Source organism: Corvus brachyrhynchos, unplaced genomic scaffold (genome assembly GCF_000691975.1).
Source record: "Corvus brachyrhynchos isolate BGI_N302 unplaced genomic scaffold, ASM69197v1 scaffold89, whole genome shotgun sequence".
Lineage (NCBI taxonomy): Eukaryota > Metazoa > Chordata > Aves > Passeriformes > Corvidae > Corvus > Corvus brachyrhynchos.
The window spans coordinates 2,875,979-2,895,883 of NW_008246063.1; the positions used below are offsets into that span (position 1 = coordinate 2,875,979).

General features: G+C 41.4%; 1 protein-coding gene and 1 long non-coding RNA gene across 2 annotated transcripts in view; both read right to left on the bottom strand.

The window, feature by feature from the left end:
• The window catches only part of DENND3 (DENN domain containing 3), a 32,898-nt gene extending 25,120 nt beyond the window's left edge, over positions 1-7,778 (bottom strand). The window contains 4 exon segments of the mRNA XM_017746681.1: positions 227-366; positions 878-993; positions 1,542-1,815; positions 7,598-7,778. Coding sequence (XP_017602170.1) covers positions 227-366; positions 878-993; positions 1,542-1,815; positions 7,598-7,681 — 614 coding nt within the window. The 5' untranslated portion in view covers positions 7,682-7,778.
• A 6,077-nt stretch (positions 7,779-13,855) lies between these two features.
• LOC108449732 lies at positions 13,856-19,323 on the bottom strand. Its single transcript, XR_001866013.1, has 4 exons — positions 18,467-19,323; positions 16,811-16,893; positions 15,928-16,110; positions 13,856-14,825 (listed from the first exon to the last, which is right to left on the bottom strand). It is a non-coding gene; the product is annotated as an uncharacterized LOC108449732 (long non-coding RNA).
• Positions 19,324-19,905: the final 582 nt, after the last annotated feature.

The window sequence follows — 19,905 nt, forward strand, 5'->3', positions numbered from 1 at the left end:
GACAACATCATAACTAATTCCCTTGGTATTCAGAATTTGCACTTACTGTCTGGGCAACATTGACATAGCATTTCTTCTTTTCCTCTCCTGCACACCTCACGCTACCTTAACATAAAACTAACCACTGTTTCACCCCCATGCAGCTCTCCTGACCACATCAAGCAAATTCAGGTGTTAAAAACCTGCAGTCATTTCCAGCAGAAACACACAGGGGAGCAAATCTTACCAAGAGAGACAATCCTTGAGGGCATTAAAATATGGGTATCTGGATATAACACAAACAGCAAAGGGTACAAAACAGACAGGCACCTTCCCAGTCTGCGCAGACTCCCAATGGCCCCGCCCATTCGAGGAGCTGGAACCATCCTGCAAGGAAACTGCATATTAATGTCTTTATATTAATCACGAATTTATGGCTGATATTTTCTTGAGAACCTTAGAGATGTGATACCCAATTCCCCCTAAATTTCAAAGGGATTTGGATGTCTATCTCCCTTTAGGTCTTCAGAAAAATGTCAGCCTGTAAGACTTAAACAATATGTATTAAAAAGAATTTCAGCACAAAATGTATCTAGAAAGAACATGTTTCATTGTTTGGAAAGAACAATCTTTACCAAAAAAAATCCAAGGGATAAAATCTGCTCCTAAATATCTAAATCTCCTAAATGAAATCCCTAACAATTTTTCCTAATGCAATGTGTTCCAAAGTACTTAATTTAAAATGGCAATATAAAAGTATGATTTGTCCTGTACTACTTCTAACATAGAAACACACCTGTTAACTAATTTCATAAATTAAATCTCACAGTATTTTCAAAGTGCTTTGTTTTTATACATTTTAATATGTTCTAATAGACGAATGAGTTAAATAACATACTTGCATAGACTGGTAGTACTGTGCAACAACACCATATGTTCTGTTACCACAGACGTCAGTGAAGACCAGGAAATGGATGTGGTCTTCTTTTGATTCAGAACTTATATAAAGTCCTCCTGAAATGAACGCAGCAACAATATTTTTAATTACATATTTAACTACTGCTGTGTGAAAGGCAATTCATGACAAATACTGCACATTGCCACTTCATTTCAAGAGAAATGTTTCATTTTAAGGGATTAAAATGTAATACACAGTCCACTTGAACTAAAGGTTGTTACAGAGGCTATAAGATGCACATTACTGAAGAAGCAAAAATGGAATTATTCTGCATTTTCAGAGACAAAATACAGTAAATGGGTTTAATTCACTTTTTTTCCCCCAAGATATTAAAAAGGTCTGCAATAATGACACACATATTAAAATTTCTCCCATTAAACCCAGAGGAAATATTCACTACTTCAGATATATCAAAATGCCAAATGAAAAGCAAGAGAGTACTCAGCCATTTTGGGGGGAAAAATAATTTTTCAAGTGTATCCATGTGTGCACTTCACTCAAACCAAGATCTACCAACAAGGACTAAAAAATAAGGGCTGTAGTATAGGTCAACAAATATATACATTAAAACAGTTCTCAACAATAAGTGTGAACTCTCATGTACCTGGGAAGCAGAGCTGTGGCAAAGCAATAAGATCAATGTCCTTTGGAACTGTCACATCTTCTGTGTCAGGTGCTTTCTGCTCCCCGTTGAGGCTCTTGGCATTTTCAATCTTGGGTCTCTCTTTTTTCTTTCGGAAGGACCGGCGTTTGCTTTTATTCAAGTTATTGCCAGCATTAATCACTTGAAGATCATCTCTGCTGATAAATGGAGGCACAAATACAGAAAGAACTTCTGGATCAAGGGGTGGAAGACTTTTGAGTCTTCTTTGAGTGCCCTATAGAAAAACAACAACAAACAAAACAAACACTAAGTTGACACTCATCCTGATACGTGTTTTTTTTAATAATTTTTAACTCTGTTTTTTCTCTCCCCCTAAAATTGTGGGTTTAGAATACATTTTTTCTTCTTCCTAAATAATTCATTTCTCCTTTTTTTTTTTTTGTTTTTTTGTTTTTTTGTTTTATGCATGTTAATGCAAGGGGAATGAGAATTTTTAGCAGGCAAGGAATCCTTCATCATTAAAAATGCACCATATCAATATTACGCCTTTGCCAAAAGAAAATAGCAAGTATCAAATACCATATTTCCTCCTTTTCACTGTTAAGATACACTTAAGCTATACTTAAAATAAACACTGGGAATAGGAGAAACCAGGCAACAAATAAATTAAAAGAAAGAAAAACAGCTGAGCCTCTTAGATAAGTCTTCATTCAACTTCAGGAAGAACTTCCTTTTAACTCAGAATAACATGTACCAAGAAAAACCCCAAACAACAAACACAGACTTTCACAAGACAACACTCAACTTTATAAGGCAATTAACAAAGCACAATTAAAAACTACAATCACTGTTACAATAAATACAACTTTAAGACACTGTAAAGCATGAAGCCATGAGAATTCCTCCATATACCGATGACTAAGTGGAACAGGCATCCCAAGAGCACATATGAAATTACAACATTTTTCGCAGGCAGCTTTGCAAAGTACAACTGGCCTGAAAGCCCTCACTGCCCTGCAATGAAAACCTGCGGAGGAAGTGATCAGAGAGATTTCCTTGAACTTGGGAGCACTTTTTGTATTCTTGACCATATAGTCGAGCCAAGTAGCTGCATTTCCAATTACTTCATCGCAATTTTAGTTCTTCCTGCAAGGTTAAAAAAACAAATAAAAGCTTTGTTTAACCAACGGATATTTGGAAACAGGAAAGGCGAGCCCCACTGTGGTAAAAAGTTGTTTCGTTTTCAACTTTTTGCAAACAGCTTCAAAGTCAGATGAGGTGAAGTATACATGCTGCTTTTATCACCAGACATGATGCAAGATGCTCCTTGAGAACCAGTGCTGGCCTCACCCATCATTTCCCTATTGTTTTTTAAACAGCTACAACATAGAAAACTCTGAAGACAATCTTCCACTGTCCGAATTTTGAGACAGAAGTCTCAGCACTTACGTCCCAGAAGGAAGTCCACAAATAGGTTTTTTTTCCACATTTGAGCATCATAGGAAAAATGGGAAGGAATGCTTCATGATATATTAATTATGGTATCTTAAATTCCATAAACTGCACCATATTTATAATAGGGTACTCTAAAGAAACTACTTCACTAAAAATAAGAAGCAAAAAACCACTTTTAATGAACAAAGAGCCTGAACTAGAAATAAATTGGAGTGGAAAAGAAAAGGTCAGGTAAGTATCCACTGGGATAGTCAAAAGACAGCAATGACTTTAAAAAGCACATCATGGATTGGGGTACTGAGTGCCACATCCTCCCCATGCTAAGAACTTTCAAGTGTCATTTCCTTAGTTGGCAGCTGACAAAGGCAGTGAAGAAAGTGGAAACACAGATAAATTCACCATGATCACCCTCAAACTAACATGCAGCTAAGCATTTCAGGAGGAAATTAAGAATTAAGGCTCAGCCCTGAGGCTGTTACGCAAGAAAAACACAGATGTAGTCCAACAGTAGCCAACTCAACTCAGCAGATTTGTCCCACTGAGCTTTTCATACAGAGTTGCTTTGACAGGGCAATCCCTGACTTACACTAAGGCATCTCTGTGCTCTGAAGTGCTGGATGGCAGCCAGCAATTTAACGGCCTCACAACCTAACAGCTCCTGAAATGGCAGATCCTTGATGTCTTGAACTACATGAGAAGCATTAAACACCATTTTTTCCCCACAGAACAGCACTGTCAGCACTGTCGCTGACCCACTGACTCAGTCCCCAGCATTCGAGTCAGCTCATATTAATGTCTTGGCCAAAGTCACATCTTCTTACTCCTTGAGTTCAGGGATAGTGAATAGGCAGCAACAGAACAAACAATATTCGCTTGTTTCTGCTATTCTTTGAATACTTTATCTTTTCTGCTGCTACTGTTACTTCTTCACTTTGAAATACTTCTCTTTTGTAGCTTTTTACTACCAAATGTCCTTGCATCATACATATTTTCTTACAAACAGAAGTGGGGGACTTTATTCCATCCCCATTTGCTGAGAGTGTTCCTGTAACAGCGGTGCTGTAAAGGACACCGATGCAAGACAGACTTTTACAATGACTGCATTATTCAAACACAAAGAGCAGTGTGTTGAAACCACAAATCAGAGCATGACCTCAGTCGTCTGGTGTTTCCTTGACCTCATTCTCCTCTTCCCATCACTGAAGAAGTTAATTTCACTTTGAATGTCATGAAAGAACTGGCTTCTTTAACAAATAATCAGGCAGGGAAAGTATGAAGCCTCAGAAAAATTAGATTGGGCAGGACAATTAGGTTGCAGTAATAGGACAAGAGGGAATGGTTTTAAACCAACAGAGGGCAGGTTTAGACTAGATATTAGAAGAAATTCTTTATTGTGAGGGTGGTGAGGCACTGGAACAGGCTGCCCAGAGAAGCTGTGGATGCTCCATCTCTGGAAATGTCCAGAGTCAGGCTGAATGGAGCTCTGAGCAACCTGGTGTAGTGGAAGATGTCCCTGCCCCACAGCGAGGATGTTGGAACTGTGTGATCTTTAAGGTCTCTTCCAACCTAAACAACTGTAGGATGATCTCTGGAGATTCTTGTACAACTCTTTGCTCAAAGCAATTATAAGGTTGATGTTAGGTCTGGCTGCATTGGGTTTCACTCAGTCAAGTTTCAGAAGTCCCTTAGGAAGGAGATTCTTCCGCCCTTATGCCCCAGCCCTCAGATAGCTCAGCTTCTTCTGGACTCACTCTAGTTTGCCAGCAGTTGTCCAGTAGAAAGGTACCCAAATGTGGGACAGTATCCCAGATGGGAACTCAAGGGTGTTGAGTAATAACAACAATAGTAGTAATCCCTTCCCTTCGCCTGTGAGCCACAGTCCTGATGATGCAGGCCATTACACAGTTACTTTTCAATCATACAGTGGCTTGGGTTGGGAGGGACTTTAAATTATCATCTCATTTGAATCCTCCTGCCACAGGCAGGGCATCTTCCACTAGACCAAGCTGCCCAAAGCCCCACCCAATTTGACCTTGAACACTTCCAGGGATGGTGCATCCACAACTTCCCTGAGCAACCTGCGTCAGTGCCTCACCACACTCACAGTAAAATTCTCCCTAATATCTAATCTAACCCTGCCCTCTGTCAGTTGAAGCCATTCCCCCCTGTTCTATCACTCCATGCCCTTGTCAGAAGTCCCCCTCCAGCTTTCTTGGAGCCCCTTCAGGTACTGAACAGGTGACCCCAGAGCTTTCTCTTCTTCAAGCTGAACAGCCTCAAGTCTCTCAGCCTTTCCTCATACTCATCTGCTCATCTAATAGTCTTTGTGGCCCTCCTCTGGACCCAATCCCAAGAGGTCCATGTCTTTCTTGTGCTTAGGACCCCAGAGTTGGATGCAGCACTCCAGGTACAGCAGAGGGGTCAAATCCCCTCCCTCAGCTGCTGCCCACACTGCTTTGGAGGCAGCCCAGGACATGGCTGGCTTTCTGGGCTGCAAGTGCACATGGCTAGGGCATGTCCCACCTCCCATCCACCAGCACCCCCAAGTCCTTCTTGGCAGGGCTGCTCTTGATCCCCTCATCACCCAATCTGTACCAAGAGTAGGCACTGCCCTGACTCAGGTGTAGCACCTTGCACTCAGCTTTGCTGATTGTCCCAAGGTTCCCACGGATTCACTTTTCGAGCTTGTCCAGGTGCTTTTCACTGCAACAAGCACACACTGATAACTGATGCTCAATCTGATCACACATAATTTCTTTCAGCCAAGGAGGCATAACAGAAGCAGAAAAAATTGTTTTGGTGGTTATGTCTGCATCAGCAGGGCCAGCAAGCACAAGACAAGCTCTGTACCACTAACTGTGGTGGGTAGATACAGAACCCGAGGATGGAACCTGTAGGAAGATCTGAGACATGTCACGGACAGCTTGCATACACTTGACAAATCAAAACTCAGCTTTATAGATACAGATAACGTAGGGAAAAGAAGCATCACTACTGTACATTTCATTCTTACAAAATACATGCTTCCAGTGCTAAAAAAGAAATCTCTAGCTGAAAATAGCAGCCTTTGATCTTTTCAAATTGAAATCTCAGTGACAATTTTCTTGGCAATAAGGATAAGCAATGGATGACAGCCCAGAAACTTCTGTTTCATGAGCTTCAGTGGGAAACTGTATCTTTTTTCCTGGAGTCCCCATGAACAACAGGTCAGTCATATAAAAATTTTCTTACTTTGTGGGTGGATTATATCACAGTCCCATTGACCTCATTTGCTTTATCACTCCATGTGATAGAATGCACCAACGCACTGTAAAGACCAAGATTTGAAGCACTATCAGGATTTTTACCCACTGTTTCATCTGTAAATACCATCAGAGATACACTACTTTCCATTGGAATGGTATCTTCTGTCGATAAAGTCTTTTCTTTCTACAGCCACTAAAATTAGCCATAAAACATATTCCATTCTCCTCATGTAGATGTAAATCTCTAAACTTGCCCTAAGACAGTGACTGAAATTCCTGTGGTGCAACAGCTTGCAGGGACTTTACTGAAGTTCATATTCACAAAAGAAGGGACTACTTTTTTTTCTGATACCTTTTTGTATCTTGAGCAAAGAAACAATTCAGAACCTGCAGTGTGATCGGAATATCAGAATGGCTTCTGCTTTCTGTAGCCAATTTCTTATTTGTTGTTCCACAGGGTTTTTTTCAGAAAGCAGTGAGATCAAACTAAGCAAACTGGAATGAATAAGAAATTCCCCTTCCTTTGGGTTCACTTCTCATGCTTCTGATAAAACACCATGCACATACTGATTTCAAAAGTCTGGTGCTAACATTTAGGAACTATTTTCCCATTCTGAAGGTACACATGAATGAGATCCTGGAATGTGAACCTGCGCTTGGCTGTTATCACTTAAGAAGCTGACATCAGCAAAAGCTGTCTCCTGAGCGAGTGAACAAGCAAGAAGCCCAACAAAGACTTCTTTATCTAATGCTATTAGAGCACAATCAAATTCAAGTTCAAGCAAAGCAACTGAAATCCCTGGGAGCTGTTTGGCTTTTTTTGCACGTGCTGGCACCACAGCTCTTCCCATTGCGGGGCACCTCGTAGGTATGGAACAAACCCGTCAGCACACTTGAACCAAGCAGAACCGGGAGGAGGGCTATAATTGTGAGCCCACATGTGAATAAATACAAACAAATTATAAATCATATATTAAAAGCAGTAACCAACCCATCGGCTCCCGCCGTATCCAAGTGGTTCAGATTATGCCAAACTCAGAGCACTTGAGCACAGGGATTTAGATCTCGTGTTTTCCTGAGGATACAGATTGCTTTTCTCTCCACAGGACGTGGAGTAACACCCAGAAAGAACACGCATCCTTAAGCGTTTTGCTGTTCCTATTTATATAAACCTACAGTGAGTTCTCCATCTAAACTCAGACCTTTGGAAAAGTGCAGCCACCTCACACCGCTACCAAACTCTCCCTGCTCTGCTGACGTTCGCCTGTCAAAACAACTTTCTGTTGGGGTATATCAGCTCCATGCGCTGACAAACCCTACCCCACGCACTGGCACCGCCCGCCCGAACCCGCTCACCTGGAGCAGCGCCCGCACCCGCTCCCCGGGCGCACCGACCAGCAGACAAATCTCCAGCAGGCCCGAGGGCAGCACGTCCTCCATGGCACAGCGGGGACAGGGCGGCTCCTTCCCTGCGAGCAGCGGCTCCTGCCCTCGGGACAGCGGCGCCTTCCCGCCCTCAGCGCCGCCCGGTCCCGCCCCGCGGGGGTGGTCTGGGGGGAGTTCCCGACGCCACACACGGGAGCCCTCCCCGCCCGTCACGACTCTGAGCTCTTTGATTGGCTGTCTCTCCTGTCACTCGAAGGAGATACAACCAGTCAGAGCGGCAGGAGGTGTGGCGGGCCGGGCGGGGGTGGGGCTTTGGCGCGAGCGCGCTGTGGGGCAGAGGCGCTGGCAGCTGAGGGGCTCCGGTGCGAGATGTTGAGGTCTCAGGATTGAGGGATAAAAGATGAGGGGCTGAGAGTTGAAAGGATGAGGTGCTGGAGGATGATGGGCTCTGGGGTGAGGGGCTCAGGGTTGAGGAACTGAGAGCTGAGGGATTGAAGGGCTCAGGGCTGAAGGCTGAGGGTGCAGGGCTAAGGGGCTGAGATACCATTGGCCCCTTTAAAGACTAGTGATGAGGTTTGTGATTTACAGTCACGTGATTCCACGTTGACATGACGAAGGGCTATATTATCTGCTACTTCTAAGCAACAAGTTGAGGACCTAACTTGATCGAGAGGAGTCCGCAGTTGTTGCTCCATCCCTGGAAGTGTTCAAGACCAGGCTGGATGGGATTCTGAGCAGCCTGGCATAGTGGAAGGTGTCCCTGCCCATGGCAGGGAGTTGCAAGTGGATGATCTTTAAGTTCTCTTCCAACCCAAACCACTCTGTGATTCTTTCCTCACCTCGTTTCTCTGTCTCACTGAGACATCCACTGGGAAAGACACTTCCCGACTCAAGGTCGAGTTAATTTTTCTCCACGGGCTGTTTTCCTCGTGGGGCTGTTGGCCCGGAGGGGCTGAGGTGCCTCAGGGCTGCTTGTCACCCTGTCAGACATGGGTGATGTCATGGTCTGGCGCCTTCTTAAGCACAGCCATTCCCTGCTGTTTGCTCCAGGTGATTCAGCACGACTGTGTCACTGCCACTACACGAGAGTTTTCTATTTACGTTACCACAGGTCACAGTTTCAATGAACTGTAAGCACAGAGCTGGTGCAGGCTGTGTGGTGCTTTCCCCTCTGGAGCAGCAGAGACACAGCACAGGGAACTCCGAGGTTTCTTCTTGAGCTGTTTAATCTAAATACACCATGAGTCACTCTGTATGTATTGGCTCTGTTCAGATCTTCACTGAGAGAATGTAATTCCTCTGGGACCGGAGCATAAAGTACCCGAAACTAGAGATTGGTTTCTCTGAAACTGGATGTATGAGATAAAGTTTCATCACAACCACAAACATTTTTTTGTGGACTAGTGTTCAGGTATTTTAAGTGCAAAAAAAATCCCAGTCTAAGTGGTTCCAGGAGTTCATGAACTTCTTGTCAGTTCAGGGGTCAAAACAGGCTTCCTCAAATGTATGAAGAACATAGTGAGTTTTATTATTTCGTGGGGGTTTTCTTATCTGAATTTTTGTGGTGTTAAAGCTCAGGATTATACAGCCTCTGGTTGTCTCAAATTTTGAGGAAGACACACATCCAGGATATAGGAAACTCTGTTCATATAGCAGTGACTAAAAGACGAAAATTCTTGAACACCTGGAAGTTCAGGGATCACTTCTGCAAAGTGGTAGAAGATCCAAAGCTCAAAGATTTTTGTTCATGAACTTTGAGGTCATAAGGGTTTGTTAAAATGATCTTGTTTAGCCTGTGTAGCCCAGATCACAGAATCAGAGTGAGTCCTGTATTAATGCTGTATCTTCTGGCTGAGGCCATCCAATAGGAATTGTTAACAGTCCCTATTAAATGTTGGGCATCTCATTTTTAGTTTCACTTTTTAGCTTAGCTCTTTGTCACTGGATCATGTTACACTGGCTGCTGCTTGAACAGACATTTTACTATGAAAAGATTTCTCTCTGCAGAGTTCAAGATTATTAATCTCTATTTCTAAAAGATTGTACAACTCATACTGTTAAAACTCCTTTCCTAATCACTTGTGTGCATCTTTTCTCAAATATTTCAAATTTTTCCAGTATTATTTTTGAATTATGAACACCAAAACCAAAGCTTTATTATTGCTGAATGTTCAGTGATAAATCACATTGCTGTTTCTGACTGATATCCCCACCTAATTAAAACACAGACAGATACATGAATCATTCAGAAAGGATGTAGTGTTTAAATTAGTTATCCCCTGCAACTCAGTACAGTTTTCTTAGGGTTATTACTTCCAACATGACAATCCTACATCATACATTGCTTGACCTGTGACTGTGACCAAGCATTTGACCATATTAAAAGAAAATTACAAATGAACCAAGGCTATTAAGCAATTCAGGTCACCCATAATTAATTAATCTATATCATGATTATTTTCTGATTTCTCTGCTATCTGCAATGATAAATACTGGATGATTCTTGTTCATAATTAATGTAGCCCTCAAAGCAAAGATACGGTGAAGTTATTATCAAAACAGAACTACAAGATGAAAGGTACTAATGTTAATCTGGTAAAATCTCAAGAACCCTGGAAGGAGAAAACCTGCTATATGGGGTCCCTGGTAAGAGACAAAATCATTCACATAAGAAGAATACAAAAAGATTCATGTAGTTGAGTAATTTTCTTCCTAAGAAAAGTTGTCAGCTGAGGAAGAAATGCCACCTTTTAATATGTGTTTTCTTTTTGTAAGATCACAAATACAGTAAATGTTTGTTTGTTTGTTAACTCCCTGAGGTGGTACTAGGCTGCTGAATGCAGAAAAAACTGCTGTTCTTGATATGTCCTCAACATGGGAAAGGCTTTCTCAGACCTACAGGGCCATATCTGAATAATTAAAGATTCTCTTGGCATAGAATCTAATTTACCTTCCAAATACAGTGTTTCTGTTTTAGACAGACTGCCTCTGTTAAAGGGAGAAAATAATTTCACAAGTTGTATTCTTTTGATGTGATCTTGTTTATAAAATAACTGAGTGACTTGTTGAGTTGTAGATGCCTACACTGCAAACACCTCAGTCCTGAGGGATGTGGGCCAGGTGAAGAGTCAGGATTCTGAATTTCAGGAGAGCAAATTTTCAGTTCTTTAAGGAATTAGTGAATGGCACCCCCTGGGAAACTACTCTTAAGGAACTGAGAAGAGCTGGCAGCTCTCTGAGGACAATATTCTTTGAGTGCAAGAGCACCTAATTCCCATGTGTAAGAAATTAAGCAAGGAAGGCAGGAGACTGGCATGGGTCAGTCAGGACCTCCTGGTCCACCTGAAGTGTAAAAAGGAAATGCTCAAGCAGTAGAACAAGAGACAGGTATCCTGGGAAGAATATAGGGACACTGCCCAGATGTGTAGGGATGGGATCAGGGCAGCCAAGGGCACAACTGAAGCTGAATTTGTTGAGGGATTTTACAAGTGTGTTGGTCAAAACTGGAAGATTGAAGAAAGAGTCCACACCCACACACACAGATAAATAAGACAGGAGAACTGCAGAAAACCAACATGGAGAAGGCCAATTTTCACTCATGCTTGTGCCCCTTTCCAAACAGTGCTGGAAACTACACATTGACTAACTCAGGGCTTGTGCATCCTGCAGAATTTCACCATGATAGGTGTAAGGACTGCAGGAGTTTTCATTTTGAAACTGAATACAGACATCACTCATGTTCTGCAGGTTTAATGATAGTTAAATACCCTTTCTTTGGCATATAATTAAGCTTGTGGCACAGCAGTATCTGCAGGTGAGAACTGAAACTCAGACCACTGCTTCCTTCCACTGCTTGGCTCACAGGAAGATATATTGCCCAGAGAGGTGATGGATGCCCCATCCATGGAAACATTCAGGTCAGGTTGGACAGGGCTCTGAGCAACCTGATCAAGTTGAAGATGTCCCTGCTCATTGCAGGGGGATTGGACTTGGTGACCTTTAAAGGTCACTTCCCACCCAAACTCTTCCATTATTCTGATTTCTGTGTCTATGCTGAGCATGCCTGCATAAATAAGAAATCTTTATTCTGTCCAGTAAGAACTGTGTGTTCTACCCAAAGAGAAGACAGGACACACAGCCTGACGTGTGCTGCCCTGATACATATCAGACAACTCTTTGCAATCTGGAAGTCCGTTTAAAAACACCACATCTCAGGATTTTAAATTCCTTGTCTCTAAACATAGTTCTTATGCTCTTATCATCAAGGTCATTTATAGGGCAAGGGATTTATTTTGAACAAAACTCAGGGAGTCAGGTTGACATATTCTCTCCAACTTAAGCATTTCTCATTTTATATTCCTTCTTCCAGAATAATGAAGCAGCAGATTTCCATGAATCTGCAGTGAAAGATATTTACTGACAGACATAACATTTCTTTCATTCAGGACAATTCACTTTCTAAATTTACACTGAAATTAGCAACCAAGCAACCACTGACTATGCAAATCAAATGAGGATTTTAAAATTATGGCCCTGCACAGACTTAAAATTTCTCTCTTGATGCCTCAGAGACTTATTCCCATTTTTAATAATGCTACAAAAACCTATAATGAAACTTCTTTGTTGTTGCAGGTATCATCCAACTGAGTGCAATGACTTTGGCCTCAAAATTATTCTGTAAAAGATCACTAAGTTCAGCATAAACATGTCAGAGAGGAAGGAGGAAAGTTCAGAGATCTCTGCACCTATTAACAGTTTCATTTGCATCTTCTTTCTTTTTTACTTGGCTTGTCTGGTTTGTGCTCTCACCATTTATGGTATTACAGGATACAAATTTTCTGCAACATTAACTGTCATTTATTGTGCATCTCTTTCAGAATACATGGATGTATTTCACTGGCATAACAGAAGAATGCCAGCATGGAGCAGGTTTTACAATGTGTCAGCATGTGGGATTTGTGTTCTCAGCTTGAACCTGCCTGTGTGTTGGAGAAGCCACCTACTGCCTCCTATTTCCTCAGCTCTTGATGTATGGAAATGTACCCCCAGTTCAACCTTTTGCAGGGAAACACGCCCCTTAAAGCTCAGATCCTTGTGACTGATCCACATATGCCAAACGATTTTGTTGTGTTTCTCTGTCACCTCTGAGAAAGGCTGACCATGTACTAAAATCAGGCAGCAGAGGCCTGGAGCTGTGCTGTCTCCATCCTCAGAGGTTTTCAAGAAGAGACCAATAAAGCTGTGAGCAAACTGGGCTGACTTGACAGCTGACCCTGCTTCATGCAGGAGGTTGGACCACAGATCTCCTGAGGTTCTCTCTGACATGGATGATTCTGTCATTCTTGGGGTCTCTGTGTACTAACACAGCGGGAGGGCTAAAAATTTGTATATGAAGGAAAAATTTGTATATGAAGGAAACAAGATGTTAGAATTATAGCAAACAAAATAGGGACAATGCTCAGCCAGTTGTACAGTCAATGACCTTTTAAATGAACACAATTTTTCTGTGATGGGAAAACTGAGTCCCAAGGATACAGCTTTGGGTGTCAATGCAGCACTTACTCCTCATCATCTCTATATTTCTGATAAGAAGGCTGGCTGTAGTTTTATTTTTTAGAGAAAAAAATTGTGAAAGTCCTAGGAGGGAAAAAAAGGGAGATTAGCTTTATCACAACCCCTGCATCTAGAGAGATGTAGCAACACTGAGCTGTCAGGCCTTGGCAAAGAACCAGACTAATCTGAGTGCTCTGAATATTAGAAACACTTTGCATTGTAAATACCATGGGATACTCCTGAGGCTACAGAAAAGCTTATTCCTGAATCTCATCACTCCAGGGGCAGTTTTAGCAGTGTTTTATTTATGTGGGATGTATAACGTGTCCCTCAAATCTGACTGGCTTAATATGACACTTACTATACTTCCAGTTCTTTACCATCTGGTACAATCTTGGGCAGCCAAGGAGATTTTGCAGCTGCTTTTTATAGTAACATTAAGATTTCATAACATTTGTTCTTTTACAGCATTGCTGTAAGAGAAATGCAGACTCAGAATACCTGAAGTAGTAGGACAAGAGAGAGAAGAGGTCAGTTAGTGTACAAAGATTGTCAGTCAGATACAGAAAATAAAATGTCGAATTTAACAGGTTTAGTGTAATAGCTTCTTGTATACATCACTGTAAGAAACCTTAAAATACATCAGCATAGATATCATCATTCATAACTATGAACTGCTTTTTGCTTTTTTTAATTTAATAAAGTGTGCTTGCTTTTTCTCTCTGGAATCTGGGGAATCTCTTGGGATACTCCACTGTGTTCAGAAAAGATCAGCAATTCATAGCTTGACAAAAGCACCATATAGTAAACATCACCCTTATTTAATTTTAGCTTAGTTAAATGCATATTAAAAGCCAAACACTTTCGCTCTTGATTTTTTTGTAGCAGCCCTTACATCACTCTCTTTATGAAAAAACAGCATATGTAAACAAAATGACCTTTGTTATATAAGAAACAATCTTCTCTAAGCTGGTGAACTGTTTGTATATGAAAAGGTTTTTAATTTTTAAATGATCACATAACAAAGCTGTTGAAGAAGATTAATCCAGGCTTGGATCCAACCAGAATAGCCATCGTATTTTCCATGTAAAATAGCCAGCTTCCAAGTGACCTCTGCTTATCTCCAGGCAAAAAATGCTTTAAGAAGAATCCCAAAAGCAGCACAGACAAAGTATCCTTTAGAGCAGCCTAAGACAGAGAATTCACAGGTATTAGCCAGTATGGCTATGGATAATGTGAGACCATTCTAACTTGTCAGCATTCCATGCTGCTGCTCCTCATTCCTAGCAGACAGTGCTGCATTGTGGAGCAAAACCTCATGAAAATCTTTTGTAAGCACAGAAGGGACAGAACAATCTCCCATCCTTGTACCCAAAGCTAGGAAGATATGGACTAGACAGATGGACCACAAGGTGGCTGAAAACTGGCTGGACCATCAGTTTCAAAGGGGAGGGGTGAACAGCTTGAAATCTGACAGCTGGTCATGAGTGGCATTCCTCAGTGTTTGATACAGGGCTAAAAGTACTTGGCATCTTCACCATGGATGTGGACCATGCGGTGGAAGTCGTCCTCAGCAAGGCTGTGGATGGCACCATGGGTGAAGGCTGAAGGGCAGAGCGGCCATAAGAAATCCAGTGCCATCCACCTGAAGAGGGGTCATAAAGAAGAGCAACACAAACTCAGATGCACACAGTGGGAGCACAAGAGACAACAGTTGAAAGGTGCAGCAAGGGATTTCTGATTGAATACAATGAAAAAGGTTTTCACCATGAGAATGATTAAGCACTTCAGCAGGTTCTCCAAGGAGCCAGTGTGACCTCCTTCTTTAGAGATTTTTGAAACTGGAGGAAGAGCAGGGCAACTGGATCTAACTTTGAAGTTGTTGCTGCTTTGAGCAAAGAGTTGGGCTAGCGACCTCCAAAGGTCCCTTCTAAACAACATTTGTCTTTGTATTTAATTAAGCCCATATTGCTTTATTTGCATCCAAGGTTCCTTAGAGATTTAACAGTGCAGTAAACAGAGAACAAAGTTCAACCATTTGCATGGCTAAACATATAGTCTACTTTTAGGTGTACTGCTATAGCATTATAAAAGGAGTGTATTTAAATATTGCCTGACATATCAAATATAGCAATTAGGCACATGTTGCTGTGTCATGTAGGACTGAAACTGGGCAGAACATAACCTCATAAATAATTAACTCCTAGTTAATCATGTGTCAGCTTCTACAGTGAGACCAAGGAGGATTCTGCACAACTTACTATATAGAGAAAAGGGCGTTTGTACACACACCACCCAATAGTCTGTGCTTGTTTTCCATGTTGCACTTCTAATGTTAAAAGAAACAAACAAATTTTGGGTTTGAAACCTTAACTGACAGTGTGTCCCCACTGTCTTGTTTTCTGTGATTCTTGTTTGTTCCTCTATAATGGCTACTTCAGTTTTCTCTGAAGAGCAGAGAGAATATCTCACCTACCAGGGTGAATTATTCATCAAAGATATTTTAAGAAATAATTTTTAGAACAATTTAGGCTTCCTTTTCTGGCACAGCTGAATCTAATGTTTTCCTTGATTCAATTTATTGTTCTTTGGCATTCAGAGAATTTTTCAGCGTTGATTCACCTGTAATCTTCTATAAGGGAAACCCACCAAAATATAACATTTCTACATGAGGAAGGAACATAACCTGACATAAATGGAAATGACTGAAAATTATAAAAGTGGGTTCATATTCCACAAAGACTAACCTTATGTCCAATTTTCAAGTGTCAGAAAGAGCAAACCATTTATGACATCTGGCCTTCCTAGTGCAGGGTGATCCTCCTGAAGGGTGGCTCTTAGTTTTCTGTGTTTGCAGAGTACACACAACACCAGGAGCCCAGCTTGGTTAGCTGCCAAGTTACAATATGTTACAGGAGTGTTCATGGTGACTGTGAAAAAAAAAAAGAGTTCTTTTATTTTACCAAGAGTTGTTGTGGAGGCAAAGGCAAGTACTGGAGTGAAAAAGGACTTTGTCATATGATTTGGGAAAGCTTCCTCCTAGGAGAAGCAGTGACTCAGAAAACACTGCTCATAGTTCCTGTAATATTGTCACCAATGCTGCTCACCTACTGAGAGTAAAAATGATGTAATATAAAAACATATAGAATTACAGCTTGTATTAAGTAAATTTGTATGAAAAACTAAAACCAGATATAGCCCAAGCTACAGTTAGAAATAAATTTAGTTGTACTTCTACAGAGAATGGTACTTACTTTTAAGTCCTGGCTAAAAAACCCCAGATTGTTTTGAATTCTCATGTTATATAGACTGAAGGCATAAACAACAACATTTTCTTATTAGTTCTGTTCCCAACTACTTTTTTTGTATTGGCAAGTTCACTTGCTGCATCTTTTCTAAAATTAAGCCTTCAGCCCTCTTTTTTTTTTTTTTTTTTTTTTTTTTTAACTAATCACATTTTTAGTAATCAATCATCTTCTAGTAACCAATTGTTCCTTATCTCAATTTTTTTTACCAAGTCCACCCCAGGAGTAGAGAGGTGACTAACAAATTAACCAAGGAAGGACAGCAAAACATTTTCTTTTTTCCCCTTCAGGATCAATCCCACTGAACTCATTATCGCGTTGCTACCTGAGACTGGAAATGCCTGAGGGCGGGAGGAGTTTCTCCGGGTGGAGCTCAGTCATCCTGCAGAGCAGGGCACCGGTCCAAGGCTGCGGAAACAGCACAACAATAACCAACTGCTTTCTGGTATCTCTGTTAAAGTTCTCCATTGTTTTAAAGGAAAGCTGGTTTACATCTGTCAGCAAATTGCATTTTGGTCCCTTCACTGAACATGGCTGGAAGGGACATTAATATAATAATTGTGAAATACATCATTCTGCATTGTCCCTATTGTACCAAAGGAGAGGTGATTTTTTAGAGCATGTTAGGAATGTGCAGTTTGGCACAGCCATGTGAGGCATTCCCTTTCAGGCCTTTCTTCAGGCACTGCAAATTGTTCATAGGTCAAAAAGCCAATCGTACACTAATAGATTACATGTGTCTTTGATAACCATAGTACATGCTGGTCATCAAAGCTGGTTCAACAAAATTTCTAGTGTCTTTCCTGTCTTTCCCTGGCTATAATTACAAGAAAGCAGCATTGTTTAATTGAGAAAGCACGTTAGTGGAGTTCATAAATGAATCTACAAACAGATTTTCCTGAAAAGTCTCTTCTTTAGTTCATATTTCCCTGGGTTTTCTCCCAGATTTAACAAGATTTTTCATGGAAGCTTTCTAACAGAGATTTGCTGCTAATATATTGCAGCACCACTAGAGAGCTGACTGACTTGAACAAGATATGATCACCCCTTCATAATGACATGCATGATTACCCCTGCAAATCATGCAATTATGATAAAGATTTCAAAGGAAAGAAGGTAATTTATTTATGCACTGTCCAGAAACATTCAGTCTCTTGTGGAGCAAAACCTGAATCTCAATATGGAAGTCTTCAGAGTAACTGTAACAAGACCAATCAGCTAACCAGGAAGGAATCAAAGACATTATCATTAAAGCAGTGCCAAGAAAAGTCCTACAGGGCACTGTGCTGCAGTATGTAGTTACAATATGATAAAAAGGCTGCATTTATTTCAATACTAACATCTTTAAAAGCAGCAAATTTTGTTTGGGAGACAGCAACCCTCGAGTTTCCAAGTGATCTGGACCTTTCTAATTCTTGTCAAATAACAACAGCCAAGCCTTCTGTTTTTCAGCACAGCCAAAAAGCAAGCCTTAAATATAAACAGCACTAAAGCTTTGGCACAAAGCGGAATTTGTAATTCAGCACTAAGCCAACTACTGAATTTATTTTTCCTAGCACCTAAATACCCCATGGGGTTTGTAACACCACTGATGCTTGGTGCCCTACAGCCCCATGGCACAATCTTTTCTCTGAAGAGCTTACAGAACCCACAGCCAAGCAACATGGGCTTGTTTTGTCTTTATTCTCTAAGTACAGATGGCATTCAGTACTGCTAAGTTAAAATAAATATCAGAATTTAAATATAACAGCCACATCCTCCAGACAAGTGATTGCATAAATATGCAAAGTCTGTGGCCTTGCTTTCATATTAATTTTAACTGCATCTCACATCATCAGGCAAGGTTTTCTCCTTATTATCTTTCACTACCTGTCTCATTTCAGACAGCAAAGCCAACTCCAACACATTCCAACTCTATGATAACAGAACATCCATGGCTACCTCTGTAGTCAATAGCAGAGCTCTGAAAATGTGTGCTTACCCCTCCAGCTGCCAGCAAGGAAAAGGAGAAGGTGCATGAGATGAAGATTCAAAGGTTGCCAGTGCATAAGCAACAGCTACTGACTTCTGCTTTCCCATTCTGTTCAAGGTAGAAAGAGCATGCTCTTCACAGTTTTCCCATGAGATTTCTGGCTCAGGTCATCTCATGTATCCTGTTTCCTGTGCCAGGGAGTGCTTAGTCTCAGCCAGGCATCTGCTATCACTCCCTAGGATGACAGGGGTCAGATTGCCTGTGATCACAGTAACCCTGAACTATGCACACTTGAAAAATAGGGGCTTTTTAAATATCCTCTTGTTTCAGTGCTCAACATTTGTTAAGGTTGTTTTCACCCTGTAGCTAAAGCACCACTGAAAAGCATAATGGAAATACCCAGTGAATAATTTTGTCCTTTGTCATGTACAAGACCTTTTCTGATTTGCCACAGGGGAACATGCAATGTTTCTGTGAAAGCAGAGGGTCAGGATGGAGGCTGAGGACATCAGGTTTTTCAGCTGTACAGAGTTTACAGAGTTTATAGACTGCCTGACCCTTACCTTTGGAAATGGAACTCAAAAATGGTTCCTACGGAAGTCATTAGAACTTAGAAATTAATTAGAAAGTCATTGTACTCCAGTGGTATCTACAGCCATCAGGATCCAGATTTTGTTAAATGCAGTATAAACTCCAAGTCTTTCCCCTAGGGAACGTTTTCGCTCCATCTTTCCTCACCCTTACTGCATATTCTGCCCCAAGACAGAATGGAAGCAGTTAGTGGTAGCTGTAACATGACTGCTGTCATGTGAACACTTCTCACTGCAAACTGTGGGGATGCCAACACTGATTTCTCTTCACATCTAGTTTCTTGACATTCAGCCACCCTCAGAAATGGTTAAGTCCGAGTTGCAAATTAGTCTTTAGTGTCCCCTTCTGCAAATCATCTACCCATCCAGTTTTAATTCCTTCAAATTGATAAAGAGAGGCAAAATTCCCATTCCTGGGCACCCTATCGAATTTCCTTGTTATCCTTGCTTCAAGCAGGGGATTAAGCTAGACACCTCCAGCGTTCCCTTCCAGCTTGAGTTTTTCTTTGATCCTACATTTTATAAGAGATGGTATATTGAGTGTCCATGTCCAGGTGTTGTCAGTGGAGGAGCTGCAGGGGTGGTCTCTGTGAGAAGAGGCCAAGGACTCCCCTGTGTCAGAGCCAGCTCCCGCCTGCTCCAAAAGGGACCCACCACAGGACACAACTGGAACAATCAGCTACAGTGGTGGCACCTCTGGGAAAACAGTTAAGAAAGGACAAAAAATCTGCACATCAGCTGAGAGAAGTGAGAAAAATGTGACAGAAGCAATGCTGTAGACACCAAGGTCAGTGAAGAAAGAGGGGAGGAGGTGGTCCAGGCACCAGAGCAGATTCCCTTCTAGCCCATGGAGAAGAC